The 12905-nt window shown below is 45.6% G+C and overlaps 1 protein-coding gene across 1 annotated transcript in view; it reads left to right on the plus strand.

The window, feature by feature from the left end:
- The window catches only part of lama2 (laminin, alpha 2), a 287962-nt gene that overhangs the window by 234712 nt on the left and 40345 nt on the right, over positions 1–12905 (plus strand). The window contains exons 40-43 of the mRNA XM_052024602.1: positions 495–633; positions 2469–2571; positions 5984–6100; positions 6429–6611. Of these exons, the coding sequence (XP_051880562.1) occupies positions 495–633; positions 2469–2571; positions 5984–6100; positions 6429–6611 (542 nt within the window). The remainder of the gene's footprint in view (positions 1–494; positions 634–2468; positions 2572–5983; positions 6101–6428; positions 6612–12905) is intronic.

The raw sequence follows: 12905 nt of genomic DNA on the forward strand, positions 1-12905 counted from the left end.
CAAGATAAGCAGTTGACCATTCAAGACAGAGTTGAGGATGAATTTGTTAACCTTCAGTACAAGGAGTCTGGAGTTCTCTAACCCAAGATAACCATAGAGGCTTAGTTGCTGAATATATTCATGGAATATACCAATGAATTTTTAAATGTTAAGGGAATCAGGTTTATAGGGTTAGTGTGGGGAAATGGCATTAAGGTAAAAGATCAGCCATGATCTTATTTGATGGTGGGGCAGGCATAGAAGCCAAAATAAGGTAGTGGTTAAGGAAAATCATAAACAGGAATGGAGAGCTGATCAACTTTCTCATGACTGCTGCGGTTTAGCTATGTGGTCATTTGCTCCAAAGACGTACAAAGAAAACCAAATTAAAAAGACTGCTTCATTCCCTTAAAAGTAGCAAACTGTCCAATGTTTAGTTAAAATATGACGAGTATAAAAATGTTATTGTTAATATTGTTGACCATTATTTATAAACAGTTTTCTCTACAAAATAGCATCCTCGCAGAAGCCAAGAACCTGTCCTTTAATGCAACTGCTGCCTTCAGAGCTTATACTAATATCAAAGAAAAAATTGATGAAGCTGAAAAAATCGCAAAAGAAGCTAAGGACACAGCCAATCAGGCTGTGAGACTGGTAAGAAGGATGGTGTCTCTTGTCCCTGATGAAGTAGTGTAAGAATTCTGGTTATTACCGTAGTGTGCTTATTTTACATTCACTCATTTTTTGCCACAATAATTATTTATGCAAATAATCAAACACAAAATTTATATACATGTTAGCCCTTGAATCCTGAGGAATTTAAAGTTTACAAAGCACAGCATTGTTTTAGTTGGGGAGGGCTTGAGAGACTTAATGGTTTGCGCCCATCCCTATATTAAATCAATGGAGTAACAAGTAAGGAGTGGGCGTCATGTAATAATAGTGGGGTTAAGGCCAAGGAAACATGAGGAACAGTGGCAGTGAATTCTATTGCAACACAAAGGTTGAGAATCGGCATATTTACCAAGGGGGAGAATAGCTGCTGGAACGGTAGTCACAGGGAGACCAATCAAAAGCAAGGTGGCTTGTGGAATCATGTGAAAAGGGGCTATTCAGTCCATCATACTGGTACTGGATCTTTTAAGGAGCAGACCTCTTGGCAGAGGGGTCAACATCCAAGGGATGTAGATTTAAAATAATTAGTAGAAGGATTAGTGAGAGAATAAGGAAAAAAAAATCACCCAAGCCCAGAGGGTGGTAGGGATCTGGAACCCCTTACCCAAATAGGTGGTGGAGGCAGAAATCCTCATCTCATTTGAAAGGTACTTGGATGAATACTTAAAGAGTTGTGACTGTACGGCTACAGACCAAGAGCTAAAAGGTGGGATTGGGTTGTGCAGCTCTTTTCTTAACCAGTATAGACATGACGTGCTGAATGGTTGTCTTCTGTATTGTAAATTTTCTATGATTCCATCCAATTAGTCCCTTCCTCTGCTCCTTTCCAATAGTCCCTGAAAATATTTATTTTTCAATTACAGTATTGGGAGAAGTAAGTGAAGCAATAAAGAACATAATTAATACAGATAAATATTGTTAAAATAGCACACTGTTTCATTGGAATGCACTGACTCAGTAGTTACTAATACCATTGAGAGCATGTTTTTAAATTGGGTAATATCCAAAATAGACTAGTAAATTGAGTGGAACGAAGACCCAAATTCCTTTCATCATTGCACTCTTAATGCTATTCATCAGTTTGGATTATATGTCATTACAAGATGTGGATGAATAGTCCTATATTACAGAAGTGTATTGCATGATATTTTTAGGGTCCACTACAGTCAGATTTGTTGCTTGAAGTTCCTGATCACTGCTCCTGCTGTCAGCATCACTCCTTTGCTGCACAACCCGCCTGAATTTACTAAATGGAATTCTTAACCAAACCAAAACTGGGAGAGAAGAATTGTCCAATCAGATTAGAAAAGGGAGGAGATCAGAGAGAGAAAATAAACAAATAAAACGCCAACAACAGGCAAAGAGAGAAAAAGAAAGAGCTGCCTGGAGAGAAAAGTTCAGCCACAGAGATGCAGGCACAGTTGGAAAGGGAAAATTCAAATAAGTAGAGTCAGAAGTCCAGTGAGAGAAATCTAAACCAGGGGAGAGGGAAACGGAATTATACATTGATAGAGAACCACAGATGCACGAGATAGAGAAAATAAGCCAAATGCACATAGATAGAATAAGATATCTTAATTAGATACTAAGATTGAAAAGAGAACCATAGTCAAACATCAAAGCTATGAATGTTGTAAACTGTTACATGTGACTGCCCAAAGCTAGATGTACTGAATGTCAAAATCTTGCTCCAACATAATTAGCAATGCCACCTAGAAATATTATCAGACAACATCTTCAATTTGATTATATGCCTGCAATAATTGTACTGTTTAAGTAATGCTGGCTGTCATGATTTGTGTTTCTTTAATCAGGCATCTGGTCCAGATGGATCTTTAAAGGATACTGCCAAGAGCTCACTACAGAAGAGTTTTAAACAGTTGAATGAGGCCAAACGACTGGGGGCAGATGTAAAGGGTGAGCTAAGGGTAGATCTATATTTGTAAAATGATATAAGCATGCTGAGACATTAGGTCACATAGTATTATTTACTTCAGCGCTACCTGCTTGAAAATATGCTCACCATAGAAAGAAACATATTAACAGCCATTTTGCAACATTCTGGATATTTGACTAGCCACTTCCTGCCATGTGTGCTTGTGCGACTGAATCAGTTTCTGTCTCATGTGCATCAAATCACATCTGTCCCACGCAATTCCCATTTTAGAGCAATGCAGGAGAAATAGAACCAAGGCCCCTTGGCAGCAACTGTCACTGGGGACTCCTAGGTTAACTAGGTCCTCAGAGTACACTGCTGGATTAGAACTTCACTAAGTTCCAAAATTACCTTTTTATCCTTCAGACTCCTGCCTCACATGATGCTGACCTCTCCTCCTCTCATTCCACCTCCTCCTCACTTGCCTATCTTCATTCCCCGGACCTTTGTCCAGTCAAACTTGCCCTGACCTTCTAGAGGCCCTGGCCTTGACCTCCACCAATCTTCCTGACGCCTCCACATTTGACTCGAATCCTGATCGCCCCTTCACACAGCTATCTTCTACGTGACCAATCCAATTGGCCATTGATCCTTTGATGTCCCTGACCCTTTGAATGGTCTTGTGATGCTCTGTTGCTTGGAGGCCCTGAATTAAAACCACCGCTACTCTCCCCAGTCCCTTACCTTGTTATTGTTGCCAACCCCAGACTACAGACCCCAGTCAAGCTTATGACCAGTAGCTGTCTCTTGCCACTTTCACACCCCTGCCCTCCGCCACTATCCGGTCTCAAAGTCACGCAGCATGGAAACAGATCCTTTGGCCCACCAAGTCTACGTTGAGCATTAACAACCCATTTACACTAATCCTACAATTTTATTCTCCCCACCTTCTCATCAACTCTCCCCAGATTCTACCAGTGACCTACACATGTGGGGCGTTTAACAGTGGCCTACTGACCCACATGTCTTTGGGATGTAGGAGGAAACTGGAGCTCCCAGAGGAAACCCATGTAGTTACAAATAGAATGTGAAGACCCCACACGGACAGCACTTGCGGTTAGGATTGAACCCGGGTCTCTGAAGCTGTGAGGCAGTGACTCTACCAACTGCGCCACTGTACCACCCAGCTCCCAGCTTCAGTTGTCTCTGGTGCAATGCATATTTTCATTGCTGATAAAGTGCAAAACCCTTTAATAATGTCCTTGCCCTTGCCCTGGACCTTCCGGCTCAGTTGAAGATGGTAGCAAAGACCCATGATGAAAATGATGATTAACACTCCATTGCCATGACCATCGCTTCAGAGTACACTCAAATTCCTTGGCCGTAGTCACTTATAGAGAGATTTATGTTATTTAGGAAAAGGTAAACATATTAAAGCATATATAGCTTAGTGTTTAAGATCTAATTGTAACATAACAGTTACAAAATATCATATTAATATGAAGTACTTCTGGGGTTAAGTTTGGTTTGTTTCAATAAATCATTCAGTTTGGGAACTCCTCACACAAGTTGGCTAGCATTGTTTGTAAATTGTGATCTGTATTGGAGAAAGCAGTGGAAGATGTGTAGTGATAGAATGGTCTGTAAAGATGAAAGAAATGTTCTGTCAGGTTAAATATGTTTTCTTTGCTGACACCTAATGGATGGGAAGTCCCTGTAACTGCCCTCTTACTAGATAGGTTTCTAATTGGAAGTGGCCATGTGTTTTGCAGTTGAAAACAAATACACCCAATCATTAAATTGTGTGTTGGCATCTAATGGCCTGATTGGTCCTATTGAAATTTCCTGATCATATTGTATACCTGTCTGTATGTGGCCCATGCAAGTTAATATATAATGATATGACATCATATTCATAAATTGCCATTATTCCAAGCATTTTAAAAATACAGAAGTTAGAATCATAAAGTACAAATATAATTACAAAATTGCAATTATAAAAATGTATGTTTTCTTTAAACTGGGCACTCTTATTTCTGAAAGAAATACTAAGACATACTTGTTTCTGTTGCTGGTCCTAATTCATTACCGAGTTATTTTCTTATTTTTCTCATTGCTATTGTGTATAAGGGCCTCTGTGGCTACTGAGCACAGTTCAATAACTTTTACTCAGATTTCTCCAATGAGCTTGTTATGATGGTTATCTGCACTTTATTCTCTAGAATTGCTCCATTAGAACATTGTGGATATATAAGGAGTACGTCAGAGTATAAGGATTACTTATCAGAGTGAGCTTCAGAACTGAGAGAAATAATGGAGTAAAAAGTAATGCCACCAAGTTATTTCACCTCATCGATAAAACGCAATTACTTATAGCAGTTGTTCCTGTCAGATTTTGTCAGGCAGTTTTAAAGCTCAGACTGCACCAAGATTAAATCTGCAGAATGTTTACAGCACCTTGCTGAAACTCAGTACCTGATGTGATATTGTGATTATCATTGCTGATGCTGAATGTTATTCCATTTAACCATCAGCTATGATTTCTTATAGGTATAAGCAGCCTTTAAGATGATGTATATATGGTTCTTGCTTATGAAATATATCTATAAAAATATAAAGGCATTAACTTTCTTAATAAATAAGGTGATATCTTTGTCAATTTTGCTCTTGGTGACATAAATACTTAATTTTTGAAACCACATGAATATATTAATGGGTTTAAGATCTGAGCTCATTATATCCTGCTCCAGAGATATGAAGGGTCTGCAATATCGTACCATTAGAGGATGATGGTGGGGAAACCTGCTGGTGGTGGCATTTATATGCATTTGCTTCTAGGGGAAACAGCCTCTTGGCATCTACCCTGTCATTCCCTATGAGAATCTTGTATGTTTTAATGAGATCATATCTCATTCTTCTAAATGCCATTGGCTATAAACCTGTCTCACTCAATCCTTCCTCATTTCTGCAATCAAACTGGTGGATCAATGCTGCACTGACTCCAAGGCAACCATATTCATCTAAAAATAGGGAGACCAAAATTGCACGCAGTACTCCAAGTGAGGTCTCACAAAGTAATGTACTAATCACAGTCCAGCTCAATTCTGCCCTAAGCCAAACCTGTGATTGCTCAGAATTCAAAGTTGTACACTTTCCAGCAATGGTTAGGGAACAGTGATTAGAGGTGAGAGCACATTGATTTTTCAGCTTCATTGCTAAGTGCCTCTTTGCTCATTGCTTTTGAGATCCTCAAACTCGGCACTGGCCGTGGCATCGGATTGCCACTTGCCTTGTCCAAATGGCTCATCATCAAGTATCCACCCACTAAACGATAGCATGAATAGCTCAAAAGTATTCAATATTAACATTAGGAATGTACAACCAAGTGCTTTGATTAATTCAAAACTTATCAGTATAAGTGCCATTATTTGAAATTTGCTTATTGTTTTTCAGAAAGAGAAGATGACTTGAATAATTTACAAAATAGGTTGAAGGATGGTACAACAAAAAATAAAAACTTGCTGAAAACCCTAAATGATACTCTTGCAAAACTCCATGCCATTCCCAATGGTAAGTCTTTCAGATATGTGATTTCGGCCATGGGGTGTTTTTTAGGATAATATTTACAACCCTCATTTGCATTCAGAATTTACTTGCGAATTCTCCTATAATTATGTGCCACAACCATATTGACAGATTGTATATTAAATCATGGCCAGTGTACACACACTTCTGGATGAAGCTTCCCAACAAAAACACAAAGTCGGAAAATCAGACCTTTACTGCCTCTTTTCTGTTAATTGTTCACTGAATGGTAATCAGTCTTTGCCTGTGCTGACAGTGTCATTAAGATGAGTAATTGCAACTAAGCCATGTGTATATTTCTTTGAAAAAATAGATGCAAGCATCAAGATACAAGCAGCTAAAGACAAAGCTAAACAGGCAAATGATACGGCAAATGCAGTGCTGGCAGAAATAAAAAACTTGAACCAGAATTTACTTGGATTGCAGGACAACTGCAGCAAATTGAGAGAAGATGTTGCCAAAGCAAATGCTGCTATTAACACTCCAGCTAAAACAAGTAAGTTCCCAATCCATTGTCCTGTGTGTTCAAGCAAAAGATGCATAATTGCACAAGTAACATTAGTACTCTTTTTTTCCCCTCCCCTTCACAGCAACATTTTTTAAAAGTGTTCTTTGTATTTGTAATAATTAATAAGCATAATTGTAATTTCCCCCTATATAGAGTGCCCAATGGTGTGATAACTCTGATGTTTTTAGAATCTAATTTTAGGGAATCTCAACCTGATTTTCACTCAGCATATTTCCAAATATAGTTCTGTCCTTTGTGCATTTATGGGAAGTGCATTTTTATTGCCCAGCCTTTAATTGCCTTTAAGAAGATGGTGATGAAGCCCAATGATCATAGATTTCCAAGAAAGGATGGTGCGGGGTTTATAGAATCACAGAAAAATATACATCACAGAAGGAGGCCATGCAGTCTATTGTATTTGTTCCACTCCAAAAAGAACTACCTAATCTAATTGCACCTTTCAGCCTTCGCGCAGTAGCCTTGTCACAGCTCTTTGAGTACACATCTACGCATTGTAGCCGAACGCAGCGCGTGGCAGGAAAGAAAACGCAGAGACCGGCGACTGGACTGGAGCACACTTTACTGACTGAAACAAAGCGTGCGTGCTCGCCAAAGTAACTGAGAGCCTCTCTGGAGGACGTGACGTGTGGTCCCCGCCAGAAGACCCGCCCTGCAGTTAGTCTGCGTCGCAGTTAGTTCGCATCACGCTCCCACGTATGCGCCCGCGGCCACCGATGGTGGTTTGAGTCCTGTGGGTCCGGGCCGCTACACCAAACCCGTCACCCCCCCCCCAGAATCGCCCATCGGGGGCGTGGGATCCCCAGTCTGTGTGTCCACCTTGGGTGGCCTGCCCCACCGGTGCAGTGAGGGCACCTTCACGGGCTGTCCGATGTTCAAATGCGCCGGTTTGAGGTGGTCCACTGTGACGGTCTCTTGGCGGCCCCCCACCTCCATGACACATGTAGATCCGTTGTGCCGGATCACCTTAAAGGGTCCTTCGTACGGCCTCTGCAGAGGGGACTTGTGCAGGCCCTTGCGAATGAAAACGTACTCACGGTCCCTGAGATCCCTAGGAACAAAAGTCGGTGTAGTGCCATGTCTGGAGGTTGGAACCGGTACCAGGCTCCCCACCTAGTCCCGCAGCTTCGTCAACACTTCCGCCAGAGTCCCTGCTGGACCTTGGGCCTCCAGCATGATTTCGCCCGGGACCGTCGGGGGGGGGTGCCATAAACCAACTCCACCGAGGAGGTGCCCAGGTCCTCCTTGGGGGCCGTGCGGATGCCCAGTAGAACCCAGGGAAGTTCATCTGCCCAGTTGGGCCCTCTGAGGCGCGCCAGCAGGGCTGACTGGAGGTGCCTGTGGAAACGCTCGACCAAACCGTTGGCCTGTGGGTGGTACGCTGTGGTGTGTAAATGGGTGCCCAGGAGCTGTGCCAGTGCTGTCCACAACCCTGACGTGAACTGTGCCCCTCTGTCGGAGGTGATGTCCGCTGGAAATCCGAACCTGGCGATCCAGTTTGCGATGAGCATCCTGGTGCAAAACTCCGTGGATGTGTCCGCTAGCGGCACGGCTTCCGGCCATCTGGTGAACCAGTCAACCGTGGTGAAGATATACCTGGCGCCCCGGGAGACGGGCAGGGGGCTGATGATGTCCACGTGGATGTGCTGAAATCTGCTGAGCGTCGGTTGGAACTGTTGGAGGGGAGCCTTCACGTGCCGCTGGACTTTGGCAGTCTGGCAGTGTACACAGGTCCTGGCCCAGTGTCCGACCTGCTTGCGCAGGCCGTGCCAGACGAATTTGTCTGAGACCAATTTGATGGACACCCAGATGGATGGGTGGGCCAGGCCGTGTAGTACGTCGAATACCCGCCGCCTCCATGCTGTTGGTACCACGGGCCGAGGTCTGCCAGTCGACATGTCGCACAGGAGCCAAACTGCTGTAGGGCCGACGGGGACGTCCTCCAGCCGGAGTCCCGAAACGGCGGTGCGATAGACCGGGATCTCGGTGTCTGCTTGTTGTGCCTGCGCCAGCGCCGTGTAGTCGACCCCTGGGGCTGAGGTGGTCACTGAGTGGATGTGGGGATGAGACAGCGTGTCGGCGACCACGTTGTTCTTCCCCGCGATGTGGTGGATGTTGGTGGTAAACTCCGAGATAAACGAGAGGTGCCTCTGCTGCTGAGCCGACCATGGGTCCAATACCTTTGCGAGGGCGAAGGTGAGGGGTTTGTGGTCCGTATACGCGGTGAAATCCTGTCCTTCAAGGAAATACCAGAAGTGCTGGATGGCTAGGTAGAGAGTGTTGTACTTCACCTCCGGTGGTCGCAGGTGTCAGCTGAAAAAGGCGAGCGGTCGCCACTGGTCCTCGACGAGCTGCTCCAGGACTCTGCCGACCGCCGTGTCAGAAGCGTCGACTGTGACCACCGTGGGTACATCGACTCTCGGGTGTACTAGGAGGGCCGCCTTCGCCAACGCTACTTTGGTCTGCTTGAAGGCTTCCGTGGACTCCGCATCCCATCCCACCTCCTTGGCCTTGCCAGCCATCAGACCGAACAGGGGTTTCATGATGCGCGCCGCCGCCGGCACAAACCAGTGGTAGAAATTCACCATCCCCACGAACTCTTGCAGGCCCTTGACCATGCTGGGCTTGGGAAACTGGCGGATGGCTTGAACTTTGTCCGGCAGAGGGGTGGCTCCATGCTGGTTGACCCGGTGGCCCAAGAAGTCGCTTTCCGGCAGCCCGAACTGGCACTTCGCCGGGTTGATTGCCAGTCCATGGTCGTTCAGGCGCTGGCAGAGCTGGCGCAGATGTGCTACGTGCTCCTTGCGTGACTTGCTGGCCACCAGGATGTCGTCTAGGTAGATGAAAACAAAATCCAGGCCTCGCCCAACCGAGTCCATTAGCCTCTGGAAAGTCTGAGCAGCATTCTTGAGGCTGAAGGGCATCCTTAGGAATTCGGACAGCCCAAAAGGGGTGATGAGGGCTGTCTTTGGCACATCGTCGGGGTGCATGGGGATCTGATGATAACCTTAGACCAGGTCGATTTTTGAAAAGATAGCCGCCCTGTGGAGGTTGGCCGTAAAGTCCTGGATGTGGGGCACTGGGTATCTGTTGGCGGTTGTGGCATCGTTAAGTCTCCTGTAGTCCTCGCAGGGCCTCCAACCTCCTGCGGACTTGGGCACCATGTGCAGCGGCAATGCCCAAGGACTGTCCGAGCGGCGGATGATCCCCATCACCCGAGAGCGTGACAGAGTCCAGGTGAAGGGCCGGGAACTGGGCTTCCCCGAGCTGGATAGTTTGGAAAGTCTCGGCTGGCCTTTCAAGTCGACCAGAAGGCAGTTGGCCCGTAGGAAATCCGCCCCTAGTAAGGGCCGCGACAACACTGCTACCGTGAAGGTCCAGGTAAAACAGCTGGGGCTGAAATGCAGCGGGATGGTACGCGAGCCGTATGTCTGGATGGTGGTGCCATTCGCAGCGGTGAGGTCGGGGCCTGGGGCCGTGGTATGGGTGTCCATGTTTGAGGGGGGAAGGACGCTGATCTCGGCCCCGGTGTCCACCAGGAGTGTTGGTCCCAGAGGAACAGGAGGCTGTCGCGACGGCCAGCCGTCAAAGCCACTAGCGACAGCTGGCCCCGACGTTTCCCGGGAAGGCACATGGTGGACGGCAGCGGCGCGTATTTGACCCCCACCTCTGATGGTAAAAACACCATTGGTCCGAACCCTCGTCTTTGTCCCCCGTGGGTCTCGGCAGTTTCGGTTGTGGGGTCTTGGCCTTAGGCTGCGCGGTCGTGGTTAGGCAGATGGAAGCTGCTCCCCGCTGCTTACTCTGCCATAAAGTGTCCGCGCTGTCTGCGAGGCTGCGTGGGTCGCTGAAATCTTCACCCGTGAGGAGGAGGCAAATATCCTCTGGAGCTCGAGGAACAGCTGCTCGAAAAGGAGGCAGGGTTTATGGCCATCCACGAGCGCCAGCATGTCGTCCATCAGCTCGGATGGCTTGCAGTCGCTCAGGCCGTCTATGCGCAGGAGCCTCGTGGCTCGTTCGCAGCGGGAGAATCCAAAAGTGCGGAGGAGGAGTGCCTTGATTTTAATGTACCTGTCCTCCGTAGGCGGATAGTGCAGGAAGTCGATGATCTGCGCTGCCATGTCCTGGTTGAGCGCGCTGACCACGTAGTAGTACCGCGTGGCGTTGGCTGTAATGCCTCTGATGCTGAACTGGGCCTCAGCCTGCTCGAACCAAACGTGGGGCTGAGCAGCCCAGAAAATCAGGAGCTTGAGCAAGACTGCGTTGTGCGAGTCGTTGGGATTCATGTCTCGGGTTCCAAGTGCCGTCTGGGAGCGTCGGTGTCACCAAATGTAGCCGAACGCAGCACGTGGCAGGAAAGAAAACGCAGAGACCGACGGCTGGACTGGAGTACACTTTACTGACTGAAACAAAGTGCATGCGCTCGCCAGAGTAACTGAGAGCCTCTCCGTCGGATGTGGTGTGTGGTCCCCGCCGGAAGGCCCGCGTCGCAGTTAGTTCGCGTTGCGCTCCCGCGCATGCGCCCGTGGCCGCTGATGGCGGTTCGAGTCCTGCAGGTTCGGGCCGCTACAGCATTTTTTAAATTGTGGTGAGGATTTCTGCCTTTTTCATGTTCAAGGTTTATTGACCTAGGCATACATGCCCAGGTATAAATGCCTTGAAAATTAGCTTTTTGCAGCAGCAGCACAGTACATTACAAACATGACAAGCATAAGTTAATGTAAACTTAAATTAACATAATTTATACATAACTTGCACAATAAAATAAACATAACACCATTAGTGCAAGTTGAGAGAGAGAAAAAAAAAGAAATACAGTCTGAGATAGTGTTAGGGTTTTTCAGGTCAGATCCAGAACCTGATGGCAGTGGTGAGGAAGCTGTTGTTGAACCTCAACGTGTGGGTCTTATGGCTCCTGTACCTCCTGCCTAATGGCAGCATCAAGAAGGCCCAGATGGTGAGGGTCCTTAATGAAGAATGTTGCCTTCCTGAGATATCACCTCTTGTAGATGCCCTCGAAGGAGGGGAGAGCTGTACCCATGATGGAACTGGTTGAGTCCACTACTCTCTGTAGCCTCTTGTGTTCCAGTCCATTGGTGTTTCCATACAAGGCCATGATGCAACCAGTCAGAATGCTTTCCACTGTACATTTGTAGAAGTTTGTCAGTTTTTGATGACATCCTGAATCTCCTTAAACTTCTAAGAAAGTAGAGACACTAGTGTGCCATCTTCATGATTGCATCTCTATGTTGGGCCCAGGATAACTCCTCTGAGGAAGTTAAAGCTATCATGTTTTCAGGCAGGAAGATCCAGACACTTATCACACACTGGTTGAAAACCATTATTTCATCTCCTTTCTAATCCTTCTACTAACTGCTTCAATTTCTGCATTGTGGTTTTTTGACTCCTCTGGTGAGAGAGGTCAAGTGAGGTGTATAAAACCACAAGGGGCCTAAATAAAATAGGAAGGAGCTATTTCTGAGCAGAAATAGCTCCTTCTTATAAATTTTATATTGGCCCATCACAATTTTATGCACCTCAATCAAACATCTCTTCAGCCTCCTCTGTTCCAAACCCTCCCCTCCCCCCTCCCATCTTATCCAATTTATCCATATTTCAGAGAGAATTCAAAACAAGCTTTATTTCTGAATTTGTTCTTTCCAAAAACATGATATTGCCCTTAACTTCCATATCTACATTGAAGAAAGCATCAATACTTTTCTTTACATGTTCATTAAATAGCAACCCATTTGTCTCGTATGTATACTACCAGCTTCATATTCCATATTCCAAGGTTTTGAAAAGCTATGTAACATTTTATCTGTCTTTCTCACTTGATATTCTGAACATCACTTCATTTTTCTCATATTGCCTAGTGTCAGTCTAGTCTGAGTCTTCCTCTTATTTTTAGGATCCCTGGTGAACATGCAGTCATCACAAAGATAGTTTTATAAATCCATGCTGCCAGCACAGCTTAACTCACCTGCGAGCAGCACAAATCAAAAATGTGACTTTCTGTGCCTTAAATTCAGTGAATGGCAAAACCTAATGGTTTCTCTGCCTGAAAACCTAATCTGTGATTCCAGTGGATGAAACTCAGGGAATTCACAAAATTATACTTCACAGTCAGAATTTAATATTACTCTAAAACCAGTGATGGATTTCACACTATCCATTTTAGTTAATGATTTTGTTTTGAAATGGTTAGGAGTTCGTGAACAAACACACCAAGGTAACCAAATATGCGCTACAAAACATTGCCAG

Source organism: Pristis pectinata, chromosome 10 (assembly GCF_009764475.1).
Source record: "Pristis pectinata isolate sPriPec2 chromosome 10, sPriPec2.1.pri, whole genome shotgun sequence".
NCBI classification, from domain to species: domain Eukaryota; kingdom Metazoa; phylum Chordata; class Chondrichthyes; order Rhinopristiformes; family Pristidae; genus Pristis; species Pristis pectinata.